The sequence below is a fragment of the Narcine bancroftii genome, chromosome 3, assembly GCF_036971445.1.
Source record: "Narcine bancroftii isolate sNarBan1 chromosome 3, sNarBan1.hap1, whole genome shotgun sequence".
NCBI lineage: Eukaryota > Metazoa > Chordata > Chondrichthyes > Torpediniformes > Narcinidae > Narcine > Narcine bancroftii.
The window spans coordinates 204,185,813-204,203,651 of NC_091471.1; the positions used below are offsets into that span (position 1 = coordinate 204,185,813).

At 42.0% G+C, this 17,839-nt stretch overlaps 1 protein-coding gene across 16 annotated transcripts in view; it reads right to left on the reverse strand.

Moving 5' to 3' along the window:
* ttc29 (tetratricopeptide repeat domain 29) overlaps positions 1–17,839 on the reverse strand; it is a 445,918-nt gene that overhangs the window by 166,441 nt on the left and 261,638 nt on the right. For 15 of the 16 annotated variants that reach the window (XR_011354088.1, XR_011354086.1, XR_011354087.1 and 12 more), the window contains one exon: positions 16,124–16,355. Coding sequence is in view for 13 of the 16 variants with exons in the window: in XM_069926383.1 (XP_069782484.1) it covers positions 16,124–16,355 (232 nt within the window). In the remaining 3 variants the exon portion in view is untranslated. Of the gene's footprint in view, positions 1–7,918; positions 8,221–16,123; positions 16,356–17,839 lie in introns of those variants that run through there. The other variant, XM_069926385.1, reaches the window with a different exon arrangement.

The window sequence follows — 17,839 nt, forward strand, 5'->3', positions numbered from 1 at the left end:
GAATGAAATCAATGCAAACAGTGACAATTGCATAGGCAACCAAAAGCTACCAGAATGAATAATGAAAATTTAAGTGGAAGTTCAATTTTGCAACGAACAATTCTAGATGCCAGTTTTGTATAGTTGATGAATATTAATAGTTGGGATACTATCAGATTATTGTTCAAAAATATTTTATGCTGAGTTCAATTATATTACTATTTGTTTGAACAGTATCTTGTATCACCAACAGTCTATCTATTTAATATGGGATCTGTCTATCTGCTCTGTGAATGAACTAGCTATCTGTCAATTGGTGATATTCTTCCATTTTCCCTTTCTTACTTCCAGGTTCCAGGCTATTGCTAAAGGTGGACATCCTCACCCAGGCATCTAAACTGGGAAAAGCCACAGGAAGAACAGTCATTTTATCTGTAATTCTTGAAGAACCTCAGATCTCAGGTGAAGAAGAAATTTGCTGATCCACAAGTATCCACATCATTAGCTCTATATAAGCAATCATCAGCACAAATCTAAGATTGCTGCAGTTCCTGCATGAGGAAACCCCAAGAAAAGGCTAACAATTAAGGTATAGGCTTCAAACTTACCTCAGAAAATCTGGTTCTGAAAAAAATGAGATCATAAGGCACCTGCTACAAATGTGGTTACATCAGTGTGTTGCTAGACTGTTATTCTGTTAATAATTATTCAGGAATGCTATGCAATCTGGACCAATTGAAGCCATTGAAAGGACCTACAACCCAGATGCAAACTAACCTGCAGCTCAACCAACTAGATGCAAGATGGTGCACTGCATAATTACTTGAAGGACTTCACCATAATTATGCTGGAGTCAGATATTCACTGTTGAACATCTGCACATGAAAATCCACTTCCTTTGACTCAATGAAGCATTAAGAAAGATAAGTAGATTTTGATTTTTTTTCACCTTTTCAGTTCAGCTTAATTTTCTTTTGTTTCTTTCATTATTAAAAATGAAATTATTATTAAATTAAAAATTTGTAAAATGTTTGCCAAAATCAATTGAATTTGATTGCTAAAAACTTCAGTCAAGAAATGCATCAAATTTTAGTCACTGGCAACCTTAATGTGTACAACTAAATTGAAATAACAACCTATGAATTTGTACTCATTATTAACTTAAATGCTCATGAGATAATATTTTAAATAAATACATAATATTGAGATAAAGAATGAAAATCTGGGACTATATGCAGATGCCCATATTCAAGAGAGAGATTCAGGAATGTCATAGTATACATGTTTAATTTTTTAAAATTTATTTAAATTTAGACATACAGCATGGTAACAGGCCCTTTCAGCCCACGAGCCCATGCCACCCAATTGACCTACACCCATCGTATGTTTTGAAGGGTGGGAGGAAACTGGAGCCCTTGGGGAAAGCCAATGCAGACATAGGGAGAATGTACAAACCCTGGTTCCGATCACTGGTGCTGTACAAGCGTGTCGCTAACTGCTGCACTAATGTCTCTGCAAACACTGATACTCTTTCCCTGCAGTCACTTATGACATAAAAGAGAGAAAGAATGCTCTACTTGTATAATATCATCGGATATTGCCAACAGTAGGTAAAAAGTATTAGTTAATTCTAGTAATTTTCATGTCACACACTCTGAAACCACAGTACTGCAAGATATGGATTTGTAGGGGCTAGGAGTTATCATGTAGCCATCAATTAATTAGTGACATTTTTTCATCTTCCTCCCATGAACGCAGTTACAGATTAAATTATAGTCAACAAAAATTTGTAAAAAATATCTCATTAAATGATGGGTCAATACATTAACACAAATCTTCATTTGGAAGTTGCAGTGCTTTGTCTGAGTGCCTATTGTTTCCTGCCACTTGACAAACATTAAAGAGGTTTCAGGCCAATAATCTCTAAATCTTTCTTCAAAATTTTGTAACAGAGAGATTAGAATTTACTCTCCAATGATGGCATAAACTTGGTGAACATGACTTCATTTTCAAGAGTTTCAACTGATTTTTATCAGTCTTTTCTGTCACAAACCTTAGCTGGCAAAATACAAGACCTTTGTTTCTTCAAATCTGATCAGATTCTTTCACAGACAATATAGGAATATTATTCTAGAGACTGTGTTGCCTAGCAGAAGTTTTATGAATGGCTCCCAGTATTCGACAAAACAGCTGATGGACTGTATAAAAGAAAACCAATGAGATTGTGTGACATTTGAGATCAGTTTTGGTGCTTAAACCAATTCCTGGCAGATTCCAGAGTAATCCCTTTTCAGCTTCAATCTGCCCTTGAATAAAGTACCTGCATCAATTAATCTACTCTCTCCTTCAAAGAAGCAGAGTTTAGGCCAGTCTTTATCACCTTGTCAAACAAATATCTCACGTGGGGCATTTTTCAGTAAGGATAAGTAGCCTTCAAGTGAAGAATAGCTTCGCCTGCATAATCAGTGCACAGACATACTTCATTAACCTTAAGCATGTTGTGCTGGAGGAACAATTGCATACTTACATAGTATTCCTCATATTTTTGTTATCATTATAGGACAGTTTACTTTTGTTTGGATTCTCCTTTATTATTTTATCAAAGGTAATAACTTTTCCCTATAATTTACTATGCTTGTGGTGCATGCATTCCTTAAGTTGAGATGTTTTTAAAAAAAATTTTGTGTGATGTACTTTGGAGATGCTCTAGAATCAAATCATTGGTCTTGCAAGTAACAACAGAAATTACAATTTTACAATGCTTACAAATTAGTTCTGGCTTTTCCTTAATTATTCATTTGGTAAAATGTTCATTTTCTTTCAATAATCAAATACAACTTCTGCTTTTTTGCACCATTCCTATCCATACTTCTTTTCTTTCAGATATTGGCTAGACAATTATAGAAAAATAGGATTAGATGTACAGTATTCTCTTCTCTGACTTGAAAGTCAGCTACAACATTCTTGCAATAAAATGTAAATTCTGCCTGGTTGACATTTTTTTTCTGGCAAGCACTGGCAATTTAAAAAAAATCCAAGTATGCTTTCTGGCGTGTTGCATTGGTTAAGATGAGGTAAAGCACTCTCAACTTATTTTCAATTTCAATCTAATCTATTTAATGCATAATTTTGCTCTCCCTCTCCAATATTTCCACCTTGATGTGATTTCCAAATAAGAAATTGCTTGTCCTTCAGGCATTTTATCCAGAAAAACATTTTAAAATCAAACAATTTTAGAATACGCAAATAAAGCAAAAATAATAATACTCAATTTTGGTTGATCTTCCAATCTTCTGCACTGAAGGTCTGTGTTTACAATTATCTAAAAAAAATCTATAGTTTGGAATAGAGTCCATGGTAGAATGATTGCATTTGACACCCGATACTGAAAGTCATTCTCGAGTCAATTAGTGGCACACATGCTAGTGGCATTGCTTTTAAAGTGTTGTAATATCCATTGCCCCACCTCATGATTGATGTGGATTTGGTTATTGTAGATTCAACTTCTCAAATGCACCTTTTACTTCAATGAAAGATGACTTAAAATAGCAGAACCATAAATCCTCACTTGTAATACTGTTAATGCACATGGAATTACATGATAAAATAGAACAGTTATTGACCTCTCATTTCTGGACAATCTTCATTCTGACAGCTGCCAATACCAAGGAGCTGATTTCTTTATTTCATCTCCACATTATAAAGTGCAACAGTATTATCTTTATGTTGAATTTTTTTGTTGTTGAGTAATTTGCAGTTTTGCTGTACCAACTCAATTACTGCATACTTGAACTGCAATATATTCATTTGTGGATGCTGAGGCAGTCAGTGGGAGGCTATTGATTGGAGTATTATGTCATGTGCTGTAGTGATAGCAGGATGAGAATTGTATTTTTGCTTAATGGCCTGGTTTTAAGTAGGTGGGAACAGCTTCTAATTAGCCAACAATTCCTGGGTAATCTAGTTTCCCTCCCTTTACCCCCGCCCCCTCCCCCCTGCCGACCACCAGCTGCCAATCTGGCCTGTTCCAGAGTTTGTGCTTATAGCAGTGAAAAGCCTTTGTAAAATAGGACTCCTGGGGTCTCAGCTGCCTGGGTGCAGTCTGCTGCCTGCACTGACTAGCAACTGTCAGTTTATTTTATCTCAACCTTTTCATCATACTGAAGGATCTGGTTGGCTGGAGCCACCTGAGAGGTCTGAAGACTCAGTACCTACATGTCATTAGCCAAGATAGTTTAGTGTCTCCCTGGCAGCCGCCAATCTGAATGTTCCAAAAAAAAACCCAGCCTAATTTTAACCCTCTGTCTATATTGACAATTGTTAGCTTGGCTGAAAGGGATGCTGCCTTAAGAAAATATAGCTTCGTAAAGGCACTGCTTGTTATGTGTTTCATTAAAATGTACAAAGTCTTTAGTATTTTTTAATAACCAATGTAAGCCAATGTTAATATTTTGCAACAATCAACAGTAGCTTGAAGATAATCCTTAGCCTTTAATATGTATGGAAATCCATGGAGTACAAATCCTATAAATTATATTCACATTTAGAGTACTGTACATGCATGCACCTTTTAAATGCATGGGTTTCTGTGGATTTTTTGAAAAGTATAATAATGGGATCAATCTATTTACAGACTAAAGGAGTTTAAAGGAAATCTTTTCAAGAATTTTGCCCATTTCCTGAAATAGCAAATAGACAGTGGTGATGGGGAGAATGATGTGGATTTCCTGTTGATGCCTGTTCACTGACCAGTCAGCAAAATGCAACCTGGTCAGAAAAGTCAAATTCCAAGGCTGAGGCCATCACTCAAGTCTAATCTTCTGTATCCCAACTGTTATTGTCCACTAATGCTGTTGAAATAATTAATCATGAAAGCACCCAATTTTCCTTAACATATATTTTTCCTTTTCTTCTCTCCCACAGCCCATTCCAACTTTTTCCCCTTTCTCATTTAAATGATTGGAATTTTTCTAATAAAAAGGAAGACAGAAAATGTACACGTTCTATTAATCTAATGAATGTAATTTTTTATTGCTGCATGCACAGAGATACCACGAAAAGTTGCTATTTTGGATCCACTAAATAAGTTCATAGAAAATTGCAACAAGATTAATCATGAACAAAGGTAGCATTTAACAGGCAAATCATGTTCAAACTTTAAACAAAAAATAACATCAGCTTCCAAAATAGGCTCGAGTCATAGTCCTGTAACTGTTTTATCCCGGACTCTCTGTCATCATCGTATCCCACCAAACTGCTCCTTTCGCTCTCCACAACTGCCACCACCTTTACACACCCTTGGCATGGTCCTCTGGATGGACCCTTTTGGCCTGCTCTGCAGCACTCTCAGCTGTTCTCTCAGATAGAACCCCATGGGAAGTAGAAACACAAAGAGGTTCCACAGGCCCAACACTGTTTCATGCCATTGCTGTAGCAATGCTGCTGACTGTACCAAGCTCAAATCTGTGAATATCATTCCATTGTTGTTTAGCAAATTTCAGTACCTATATTCATCATTTGACTCCTGCAGACAACTCAAATCAGAATGTCAAAGGGCCTAGGAAGAAGCTGGACAACATCTTGTCCTTTCCAACATAGAATGGGTAGTCATCTCCAACAGCACACCTATGGAACTTAGTATCCAATTAATCAAGTTTTAATTTCAATTGCAACTTAAGATGTATGTAAGATGTAAGTGCTATCTTCTGCAGATTGTCCGATACAAGGCTTTTGTCTAGAAAAAATCATCTGCCTTATTATTGTTCTGGATACCAACAATCAAAGTTTTGGGGCTAGTTTTGCAAGGAAGAAAAACTGTTAAAAGTCATTAATAAAGGAATGGTAAGGTATGGGGAGGAATGGAGAGTTGTGGTTATTATCTGCATTGCTTATGAATTACTTGCCCATGTGGAATCTAGAAAGGTTCAATTTATCTTTCCTTTATTTTCCTGTTTTATATCCTCCCTCTCATTTTCTTCAGACACTTACTCTTCCTTGACAGCAAGGGCTGTTCCTCAAAAATATCCAAAAATTCCCATTTGTTAATCAGTGAAGTAATTTAGTCTTCTTCCATGGCTGTCCCGTAATGGAAATGCTGCCTGAGAACACTAATAATATTTTTACAGCATCTTCTTATTGCATGGTTTCCATTTAAGAATCATGAGACATATCATGGGTAGGGATGTGTATCAACCATTAATATGTTATGGTGTATCAAATTTAGCTTGTACAGAGGGAGTATGTGGAATAAAGGAATCATGACACATAGAAGGAAAACAGGAATTTAAAAAAGGCTGCAAATTAGCAAGTATGGTAAATCCCCAAACATGTGGAAATGTACCAGGAGCTGGAGAAATAATATGGCTACAATATGTTAAGTAGTTTATGGTCCCTTCAAGTACTCCAGTTGTCGAGAACAATATAGTTGCATAGTTACAAAGTCAAAGTATGGATATTTCTATGGCATCTGAACACAGCCAAGTGAACACTCTGCCTGATCTATATGACTGGTAATATTTTCCTTTTATTGCATGTGTTTGATGGTGGTATCTAACTTACTTGATATTCATTAACACTTCTGCTAATAAAACATGCTGTTTATTTGCACAAGTTAAGTTATATTTTAAGTAAAAAGTTTTCAAAATGATGAATTCAATTTTAAAAACTTACAATTTGGTGTATTTGTGATAATTTACATAATAATAGGCATTGAAAGAATTCCAGTGAAAGAAACGAACAAATTCTCTGTGACATACAATGGTATTTACATTGAAAATGTCTTTCACTATCAACAATTTTTGGTGCTGGGTTGGGGGGGGGGGGTGCAGAAGGTTGAGGAGCAACATTAATATTGACCACATTGTTGTAAGGTTGGGCAACTTTTAGTGAACGACTCAGCTTTTGATTACACAAAGCTTTCCACCAACCAGAAGGCCCATTTCAAGAATGTAGTGGAGTACTGTGCAACATGAAGGAAACTGTACTCATGTGTTTTGATACCATCAAGACAAAGCAACCTGTGACAATATTACCTACTATTAACAAAGTGCGTAACATTTTTTTGACAACACCTTATGAATTCTCAACTTTTACCACCCAGAAGTACATGGGCTGCAGACATGCCACACCTGAAATTTCTTTAGCTGTACAGCAATCTGTTTTGAAAATATAACACTGTTCATTTGCACTGGTGAGTTCCAAAGGTGAAGTCTTTACCCAATAGAATTGTAGCAGTACCCTCACCAGCAAAAGTTCAAGAAGGCAGCTCCAAGATCTTCGCAAGGACAATTACTGATAATTAATTAATGCCAAGTTTGCCAGCACTGATAATAATTCTGCAACACAACTTTTAAAATCCACTTTCTGTTTGTACTGTATGATTTTTTATATTTCTGGTGAAGTAATGAATGTTAATGACATAATGAGGGGAAATAGGCTTGTTCAGGCAGTTCTAAAATCCATTTGATGCAAGGGCCTGAACATTGACAAAAGCACATAATTTAGCTGGTTAGTGAGGTGGTTAGGGTGAAGATGAGTGAGGGGAAGGAAATGCCAGTTTCCCCGCATCTTAGTTATAACTTCACTGTATGTATATTTTGTCCCTGACACATTGCATACTTATTGACACCCTTGATCACTGGTCAGATTACCAAAATAAATGTCAAAGGTGTTGGGGTTTCTGGTGCTGTTATTCTTCTCTTCCTTTCTCTATGGCCCCTTCTTTTTTTCTTTCTCATTCTCTTCCCCCTATTCTGTCAGATGCAAGCATCATTATTTAACTGGATTGAGGTATGGTGTAGCTTACTGTCAAATTTACTGAAGCCTTGGCTTATTCTACTTCCATGGTTTTCAGAGGATTGGGGGAATTCCTGTAAGATACTCAAAAACTCTATGTTTGTTAAGTGACTCTAGAATCAATATTATCCCAGAATCATTCAGCTCAAGATGTACCCAGAATGTGTTTATACAAGTTGGGTGACTTGGTTCCTAAGATTACAAAGGTAAATTTAATCATGTAAGATTTTTGAATGGGATCATCAATTTTCCACTTACACAGAGGTTTTCAATGCATGACTGTTAGCAACCTCACTTCAAGTTGGGCACTTCAAAGCAGGCTGCAGGATTAACTCCGCTAAATTCACAATTATTTTTGAAATTGATGGAATTTAAAGCATGTGCTTGGGAAGAAGAGCACTTGTGTCTGGATGCCTGGGAATCACAGCTGCAGTTGTTTCTAGTATCCTGAAAGCAGATAGATTAGTTGCTCTTGAATTTATCTGCAAATCCTGGAATTTAGCAGATTGGCATATTGAGGCAAATTATCTGACCTATTCAATTTGTCTCAATGAACTCAAATGCCCATAGCACCGCACACTTCACCCCACCAACCAATTTTCATGCAATCAATCGAGTTAAATCTCCCGTATCATATTTCTGTGAATATTCCAAAATCTCAACCTGGATCCACGTCTTCCAAACAAATTCAGCCAATTGTGAGCTAACAAACAAATAATGCTTCAATTTAAAATTATTAAAAGATAACAGCATTCAGGTCTTAATAACTTCCCACACAAATTTGCTATATCAACTATTTAAAACAAATTACAAATTGGATATTTAGGATGTTTATACATTTTCAATTTAGAGTTTTACATTAAAGGATTAATCTGTTACTTCCGTGTTGTCACCAGAGCCATGCTACAAAACAGCAATATAGAATTCACACTAAATTATGATGCTCCATCAAGGAATTAAGCTTCCTTCATGGCTGGCTGTAGAATTGGTAATATACACCAATTCTGTATCTAATAAAATATTTCAAACAATAAATTTGAAATAATATTTCCAATTTTGTAAAACACTTTTCACAATACTTAATTATACAAATAATGAAACATTATATCTGCAGTGTACTGAGATTCACTGGTGGTGTGCAATACCGATGGCTGGCTCCACCTTCCAGCTCCGCCCCCATCTACCCATATATAACCCTGGTTTCCCACCTAAACCCTGAGTCCCTCTGAAGACCCTTGCAAGACCCTATCCTCAGTTATAAGCTAATAAAAGCTTATGTTCTCCCTCCAGTCGTGAAAGGTTTTATTCACGCTTTAATGGATAAATATTGGGAGGCATTTGGTAAGATTAGTGGGTTACATACATACACACATTTTAAAACAGATCTTATTTGAAAGACAGAAGAATTCAAATTCAGGAAGGTTGCAAAAACTATGGAGAATGCCTGTGCACATTTCATAAGTAGGTTCTAATTGAAATGAATAGACCATTGTTTGGAGGTGACAACATGGCTGTTTAAAAGCACCTACAGTGTGCTCACAGAAAGATCACTCCTTGGTTTTGTTTATCTAAGACAACAGCTTGACCAAGAGAGGAGAACTCCTGTGGTTTGCTGAAGAAGGTGGGGTTTTTTGCAAGTGAGAGAGTCACATGGGTTTTCTGGCAGTTGGCAATTGGAGAGAGAGAGAGAGAGAGAGAGAAGACAAGTTCAAGAAGCTCTCTCAGCTAGTGTGTGACACTGAAAGCAGCTGAACAGTGCAAGCCAGGAAGCTTGTTGAAACAGAAAGCTCCAGAGTAGTGGATGGCTGGAAGTGCTATCTGTCTGATGTTTCTCTTGGAATAAGTGGAACAGAAAGGAACTCTGTGTAGCCTGAAAGAAAGAGGTTACCATCTGGAGTACCTCGATGGGACAAGTTTCATCAGCAAGACATTGAGGTGACTAATGGTGGTACCTCACTTGTGGAAATCCTGGAACAACAAATCTCTCTCTGAAAACCCTACAAGAACCTTCCTGAGTGGTAAACATTTACCTTATGAACACCAAAGCCTGGTGAACTTTATACATGTTAAATTCTGTGCACAGTATAAGAATTCCCTGCATCCAGAGAACTTGGAAGAAGGAGAAGTGAGATTGAACTGTGAACCAAATAACTTTTCTCAAATTTACACACACATTACATACATGTGCGCTTAGAATTAGAAGGGGGTTAATTTGGGTTAGTTAAGTATAGAGATAAGTTAAAGTTTGATTCTGTTTTCATGTTTAAAGCTGATTAAAAACAACTTTTGTTTTAAAAACTACTTGTCTTGGTGAATGTCTATTGCTGCTGGGTTTTGGGGCCCTTTGGGCTCATAACAACACTACAATCCCAAAGTTAAAAAAACATTTTCTATTTGTTTCATTATTTCATGTCAGTTTACTTACCTAACCAGTGTCCTTACACTGATTAAAACAATGGGCTGCCTGTGATGTGCTATCAAGCAGAAAACAGACACAAAACATAAAGTATTCAACAAACTTTATTCCACACAAACTTCCACAGGCTGGCTGTGAGAGTAGCTGTGCTGGCTCTGAGACTGACCTCGAGGGGCTGGATCTAGCTTATATCCGGAGGCTGATTGGCAGCCAACTGGGTGGGGCTTGGTTTATTCAGGTTGGCTGATTGACAGCCAGTCAGGTGCTGCTTTGTCCTCCAGTGCCCTTCCTGCAGGTACACAGGTTGCCCCTCTGCAGTAGGCTAGTGGTGTATCACCACATTCACCCCCTTCATTAAAATTGTCCCGGTGGGGGGAGGTTACATTCCATGTTCTATATAGCCCCAAACATATGTACATTATTTACAAGTTTAGATGGTTTGGCGACCATCAGCGTCTCTGTGACCGTCGCAGGGTTGGCTCCTGGTCAAAACTTGGTGAGGGTAAGCGGCTGGTGTGGTGCAGCGTGGTGAGGTGGCCGGGGAAGCCGGAGTTGAAGTGTGTGTGAGGCGTTGGATGGGTGGGGGGGGGTGGGCTCATCCGCCACGGTTGGAGTGAGTCTGGGGTGCCCAGGGTAGGGAAGGTGTGGTAGGCTGGCATGGTCTTGGGTGTCCCACACCTGTCCGGGGTTGGGGGAGTGAGTCGGGCCAGCGTGGTCCTGGGATGAAGGATGCTGTTGTGCTGTGGTGGGTGGTCCTGTTGGTGCCAGGCCCCTGATTGAGACCGTGTCCTCCCTATGGCTCCTGAACCTAACGTAAGTGTAGTATGGTTTGCGTGTAGGAGGAACACCTGCTCAACCAGGGGTTCGGCCTCATGGGCCCGCACGTGTCTACGCAGGAGCACAGGTCCTGGGGATGTGAGCCATGCTGGGAGTGATGTTCCCATTGCCGATTTCCTGGGGAATGAAAACATGCGTTCGTGAGGGCCTCGGTAACCATGCATAGGAGTGACCTGATGGCATGGAGCACCTCGGGGAGGGCATCCTGGCAGTACTCTACGGACCACTCCCTAGACAAGGGCCAGAAGGACTGCCTTCCAGATTACAGTGATAGACAGACTTCAGGTCAATCGTGGAGAAGACCCAGTAGTGGGCTATCTCATTGAGCATGTCAGCTATCCTTGGCATCCAGCTTGGTGTACCAGTTGATGGTCTGGTTGTAATCCATGACCATCCTCAGCTTGCTGCCCCCCTCGACCACTAGGGCTGTTGCTGGGCTCTATGACACCTTCCGCCAGAAGCCACTGCACCTCTACACCTCTGTCCGCGGCACAATAGCGCCTACTACTGGCGGATATCGGCTTGCAGTCTGGCATGAGGTATGAGAAGAGGGTGGGAGGGGCGATGCGCAATGTGGAGAGGCTGCAGGTTGTCCAGGGCTGGTTGGACGGCGCACTGTGGAGCGTGAGTGGGGGTAGGGGGCCCGCGAAGGTGAAGGTGATGCTCTGCAGGTGACATTGGAAGTCTAAACTCGAGAGGACTGGGGTGCAGAGTTTGGGCATGACCAGGAGACTGAACCTGGTGTATGTCTTCCACCCCCCCCCACCCACCCCCCATCACAGTCAGATCGACAGAGTGGTGTCAGAGGGTATTAATAGTTCGGTCCAGGGCGGTGAATTCGATAGAGAAGGTGGTGGGGTGGATTTTGAGTTTTAGGGAGTGGGACACGCTTGGGTGAATAAAGCTCTTGGTGCTGCCACTGTTGAATAGGCACATTTGATTTTGACGTCCATCATGGAGTGCCCGAGGCCAAGCGGGATCTCTCTGTCAGTGCGGTGGCTGCTAGGACCATCTCGGGGTCCGAGTCGTAAGTCCCTGACGGCGGAGGTGAGTTGTGGCTGGCGGCATCCTCTGCAGATATGGCGTGGCGAGAGGTGAGTGTTGGCTAGTGGTGTTCTCCGTTAGTGTGGGGGGTGGCAATCAGCGGCGACCAAAGGCATGGGGTGCATCAGGTAGTGATCGACGGCATCCAGTTGCATGGGGTGCGTCGGTAGGGAGGCCTGGTCAGCGCCCGTGTTGACCATGTCATCATCGTTGTCAGTGCTGTGATCGGTGTGGGCCTCGGAGGGCCGAGGTGGCTGTGGCACCTGCGCTTGCCCGGCACAAGATGGCGGCACCGCGTGGGGGTGTGTGGCAGTGGTCTGGCTGGCCTTCCTCCCCGGATGCACTGTTGTAGACCGCGGATGAGGCATCTTAGTGGGGTGGTGCTGGCAAGGCCGAGGACTGGTCCGGGCGCATGGCATGCACGCTGCGATCATTGCCGATGAGGCCGGAAGTAGGGCTGCTGAGGATGGGGAGGCCAGAAGTTGTTGCAGGGCAATGGCGTTGCCCAGCAATCGCACGTGGCTGGGACCAGGTGGGAGGGGGGCTGGACATAGAGGGCTGCTGAGCAGCTGTCAGGCTTTGAAAGGTATACTTTAGCGAAATGGCCTTTCTTGCCACATCTTGAGCCATACTGATTTCTGGCCGGGCAGTTTTGGCGTGATTGTCAATCTGACCCACACTGGGACCCACAGTACTTGCAAGGGCGTGGGGCGCCCGCAGTAGCGATGTTCTCATCCACCATCTGGTTCTGGGCCACAGCTTGTGGTCTGTGCTGACCATGAGGAGACCTGAGGAAACCTGGTGTCGAAGGCTTCGGTGTGCAGGACTGCAGCCTCCAGGGTTCGGACCAGGGAGTAATAGTGTCCTCCAGCAGCTTCTGCCCTATGGCTCTCGAGTGTAGATCCCGGATGCAGGCATCTCTGATCAATCTATCGACCTCCCTTTCGTTCACCCTAGGTTCTGCCAGGCATGGTCGGGCTAACTCACGTAGGGCTCCCAGGTAGGACTCAGCCGTCTCTCTGGGCAGCTGGGCATGAATACTTAGAAGGTACCTGGTGCAGACTACGTTTGTGGGAGGTTTGTACATGATTTCCAGGGTGTTCATTGCATCAGAGTCCTCGGTGCTGCCTTTGAGGGCCGAGAAATCTCAGGTCCCAGCTTCGAGTGGAATAAGACGAGCCTTTTCCTATCAGAGTCTAGGATGTCCTCGCCGTGTACCTCGATGATCGCTTTGACCATGTGCTTCCAGATTTCAAAGTGTGCCTGTGCTTCCGGATGACGTGGGTTGACTTCAAGGCTCCCAGCGCTCAGTAGCTTCTCCATTACAGCTCCAAATTTTGTGTGGAATAAATTGTGATGCGCTATCGAGCAGAAAAGCAGACACAAAACATAAAGACTGTTCAAAAGGCTTTATTCTACACAAATTTTCACAGAACTGGCTGTGAGAGTAGCTGTGCTGGCTCTGAGACTGACCTTGAGGGGCTGGATGTAGCTTATATCCCGGAGGGTGATTGGCAGCCGACCGGGTGGTTCTTGATCCATTCAGGTTGGCTGATTGACAACCGGCCAGGTGTTGCCTTGTCCTCCAGTGCTCTTCCTGAAGGTACACAGGTTGCCCCCTGCAGTAGGCTAGTGGTGTATCACCACACTTCCATGCGCAGTTCTATATAGAACTAACATCTTTTGCAATGTGTGGGTTAGTTTTGTGTTGATTAACATGTTTATGCTGAGGTCAGGAATGAGTTCAAGGTCACATTCTGGTGCATCTGATCTCTTTGCTCTCTTGCTGAATTCAGCACTTGAGTCCTTTACTGGAGCACAAATGTCTTAAGCTGTAAGGTCTGAATGCATTTCTTACTGAACAAGATTATTTTATTGTCATGGAATAAAACAGAAAATTTGATATTGCATGAAATTTCTTTTAGTCAACTGTAAGGTAGACAAAGATTCACTATCAGGAGAATCTGCACAATGCACCTTACAGGCAGAAAAAGAGAAGCAAAAGAGAATCCCCCAGAGTCATTGAATGTCTATAGCTTCACCACCAGTGCTCCCGCAGCCCTTGCAGCTGCGCAGATTTCAGTCCAAACCATCAGCAACCCGAGCTCCAGATGCACACCTCTGACATGATCAGAGCCTCCAGCACCCTCGGAACCATCTCATATATTGGTTCTGCTACATACTAACCCCTTCAGCCAGTCTCTAGCAGTACGCACCTGGTGTCTCACTTCAAATCACCTTCAGCCTCAGAGCCTCTCACAGTCTGGTGCCATGATCACTGTCCCATGGGTTGTCTCCTCTACTTCTCCTTTTCAAACGGTGGGGTGTGGGGGTGGGGGGCAGTCTCTCCCTTTCCTGGTGCTCTACACGAGTCCTTCACTAGACTGGAGTCTGCAACTCCTCATGGCTGCTGAATCATAGATGCTGCCATCTTGGGCTCAGACCCCGTGGTTGCAACATTTAAAAATAAATCACTGGCGATCCTTTAACAGGAGGTTTAAAGCCTGCACGGAACTGATGGCAGTTGGACTGAGTGGGTGGATACCACAGGGAAGTGCTGTGACTTTGTTCCATGCTCTCTGTGGGTCCACACTAGCAGCAGTGCTGCCATTACAGCAGCTCTGGCAGTTTTGCCATTTTTACCAGATATGACTAGTATATGAAGTGTCTTTTGAATGGGATTCTCAACTTTAATTAAAAGGATAATTGGAGATACAGTATGAGTTTTCTTTCACTTTCTTAATTTTAATACATTTATTTTTCTAGCACATAATGCTATTTTTACATAAATGAAGTTTTAAAATTATTTTAGTGCTGTCAATTATATAAATACTTCTAAGTACAGTACAGGTACACGATCCTTTATCCGAACATCTAAAATCTGGAAAGCACTAAAATCTGGCAAGTGGGGGGAGAGCGGCAGCGCGAGTCGGGCGGCCGAGAGACCGTCAGCGTGAGTCGGGCAGCCGGGAGACTGGCAGCATGAGTCGGGAGGCTGGGAAACCGGCAGTGCAAGTTGGGCGGGTGGGGGGGGGGGGGAGACTGACAGCACGAGTTGGGCGGGCGAGGGGGGGGGAGACCGGCAGCACGAGTTGGGTGGGCGAGGGACCAGCAGTGCAAGTGGGCAGATGAGGGGGGTGGGGGAGACGGCAGGGCGACTGGAAGGGGGTGGGGGTGGATACCGCAGCACAATTCAGGTGGGCTTAAATCTAGCTTTCTGAAATCCGTAAAAATCTGAAATTCGGAACACACTGTCCCCCAAGGGTTCCAAATAAAAGATCGTGTACCTGTATCAGAAGCATTTTAAAAACAGTTGATTTGCCACCAGCAGCCTGGGTGTCACTTGTACATCATTCTGCTTGTAGAAAAGCCATGGAGGTGTGGCTACAGGAATAGTTTATGGAGCATGCCTGGGTAACGAACCAGATCAATCACAATCCAGATTATAAGCAAAGACAGACAATGATTTTACTCAATCTTTTACTGTGTTGGCGAAAGGACATTTTCAAATGTGGTGATACACCACTAGCCTACTGCAGGGGGAAACCTGTGTATCTGCAGGAAGAGCACTGGAGGACAGGCAACACCTGGCCGGTTGCCAATCAACTGACCTGAATGGACGAAGCCCCACTCGGTCGGCTGCCAATCACCCTCCGGGATATAAGCTAGATCAGGCCCCTTGAGGTCAGTCTCAGAGCCAACACAGCACTCTCAGAGCCAGCTCTGTGGAAGTTTATGTAGAATATAGCCTGTTGATCAGTCTTTATGTTTTGTGTCTATTTTCTGCTCGATAGCCCATCACATCAAGCAAACTGGCTCTAAATGCTAATATCAATTAACACATTAATTATGTAATTAGTCAACACTGCATGACGCATTAGGTGTATCCTTAACAAACATCTCACCACTTTTCCCAAAAGAAAGAATGTAATCATACATTAAAATTAGGGAAATAAAACAATGATTAATGAAGAAAATAATTTATGTGAATATATCATGAGCCATCCATTAACAAGGCAGGGTTATTAATATGCACTGTGTTCAACAACTTACCTTCTGTAATAGAGACATTGAACAAGTTTATTCTTCTATCCTTCCATGTCATCAAACGCTCAAGATTCACATGTCCAGCAGCTTCAACATGATGACAATATGTGGACATCATTGCATGAGTCTTGTAGATGCCAAAGTGAACCTGCATTATCTCTACTAAATGGAGATTGCCTAAGGTCACTGCAATTTCATATCCTCGCCAGATATACTCGCAAGCTACATCATATTGACCCTGTTATCAAATTTAACAGAAAAAAAACAATTCAGTGAAGTAGAACAAGATTTTGGGTTTACATTACAGGACAAAATCAAAAATGTCAGTGATTGCTTCTTAATACCTCTGGCATCACAAAGGCTATGACAAAAATCTTATTGCTTGAATAACAAAACAGATCTGTAAGCCTTCTAAGTTGGAAATTCATCTCTGGTACAACTCCAATTATCCAAAATTGGGTTCTCCAAAATGCTTATTTATCCAAAATTTTGTTTGGAGCCGAACTGACTCACAGATTGAAAAAAAATCATCCAACGTGAAATTAGAACAATGGTTGTCCTCATTTCAGATAACTCTCTCTTTCCATCTTTTTTACCTTCCCCTATTGGCTTTTCCCTCCAACTCTCCCTTTCAAACTTTGTTCCACTATCTTCCAGCTGCAAGCAGCCTCCTGGGCAGGAGCAGGACCTCAGGCTCAGTGGTGTTCCCTCCTCTTCCTTCCCTACCTCTTCCCTTCCCTCATATCCCCTTCCCTCCCTCCCTACTCGGCACACCGGAGTTCCCAACGCCGACTCCGAACCCTCCCCTCAGCCTAGTACTGCACACACACACACACTGGACACTGGGAGGATTTGGAGTCGGGACTTGGATGTCAGGAGCTTCGGTGACTGGGGAGACAGCACCGGAATCCTCCTTGGGGATCAGCGGCAATGTTGGGGATATGTTGGCAATCAGAGGGGTGGTTGGGAGGTCTTAGTGATTGGTGGTGGTGGTTGGGACTTGTCGGGGATCAGTGGCAGGAGTTGGGAGGCCTCAGTGATTGGTGGCGGTGGTTGGGAAGTGTTGGGGATTGACGGCAGCCAGCATTTTTTTGGTAAGAATTAAACATTATTTTAATGCTTAAAAAGCCTTCCCTTGTTGTTTGTTGTTGTTTAAACATTGATACAAGTGATTTGCTGTTTGCTGTTGCTACTGGGCTGTTTTCTTAAAAAATCACCAGTTATCCAAAAATATCATTTATTGGCCATAGGCACAATCCTGACCATTTTGGATAATTGGAGTTGTACTGTACATGAAAATGAAAAACTATTATTGCAATTTGAAATTCTAGTCTTGTGAATGAACGAGAACAGTTAAGTTAACAATGATCTGTGATCAAGTGCAAAATTTTACCATTGAACCTAATATTAGAAGTATGACGATCTTTTCACATCTTTCACCATTCATGGTAGCAATAACCGGTAAGAATTAAGAACATTTCTGCTCTTTCCGGACATGTTTATATTAAAAAGGTGCTTAAAATACTAATATAGTAAAAGTCCTAAAATTCAGTCTCTTCGGGGACTGTGTCAGTCCGGATTTTCAGATTTTCCAGATTCTTGGGTGGTCCGAATTTCATGCAAGAGTTTTTGAGAAGTCTAGGTTTTCAGGTGGTCTGGATTTATGCAATCAGACTTTCGGACTTTTACTACATGGTGTTTTGATACATTTTATAGTTCTTT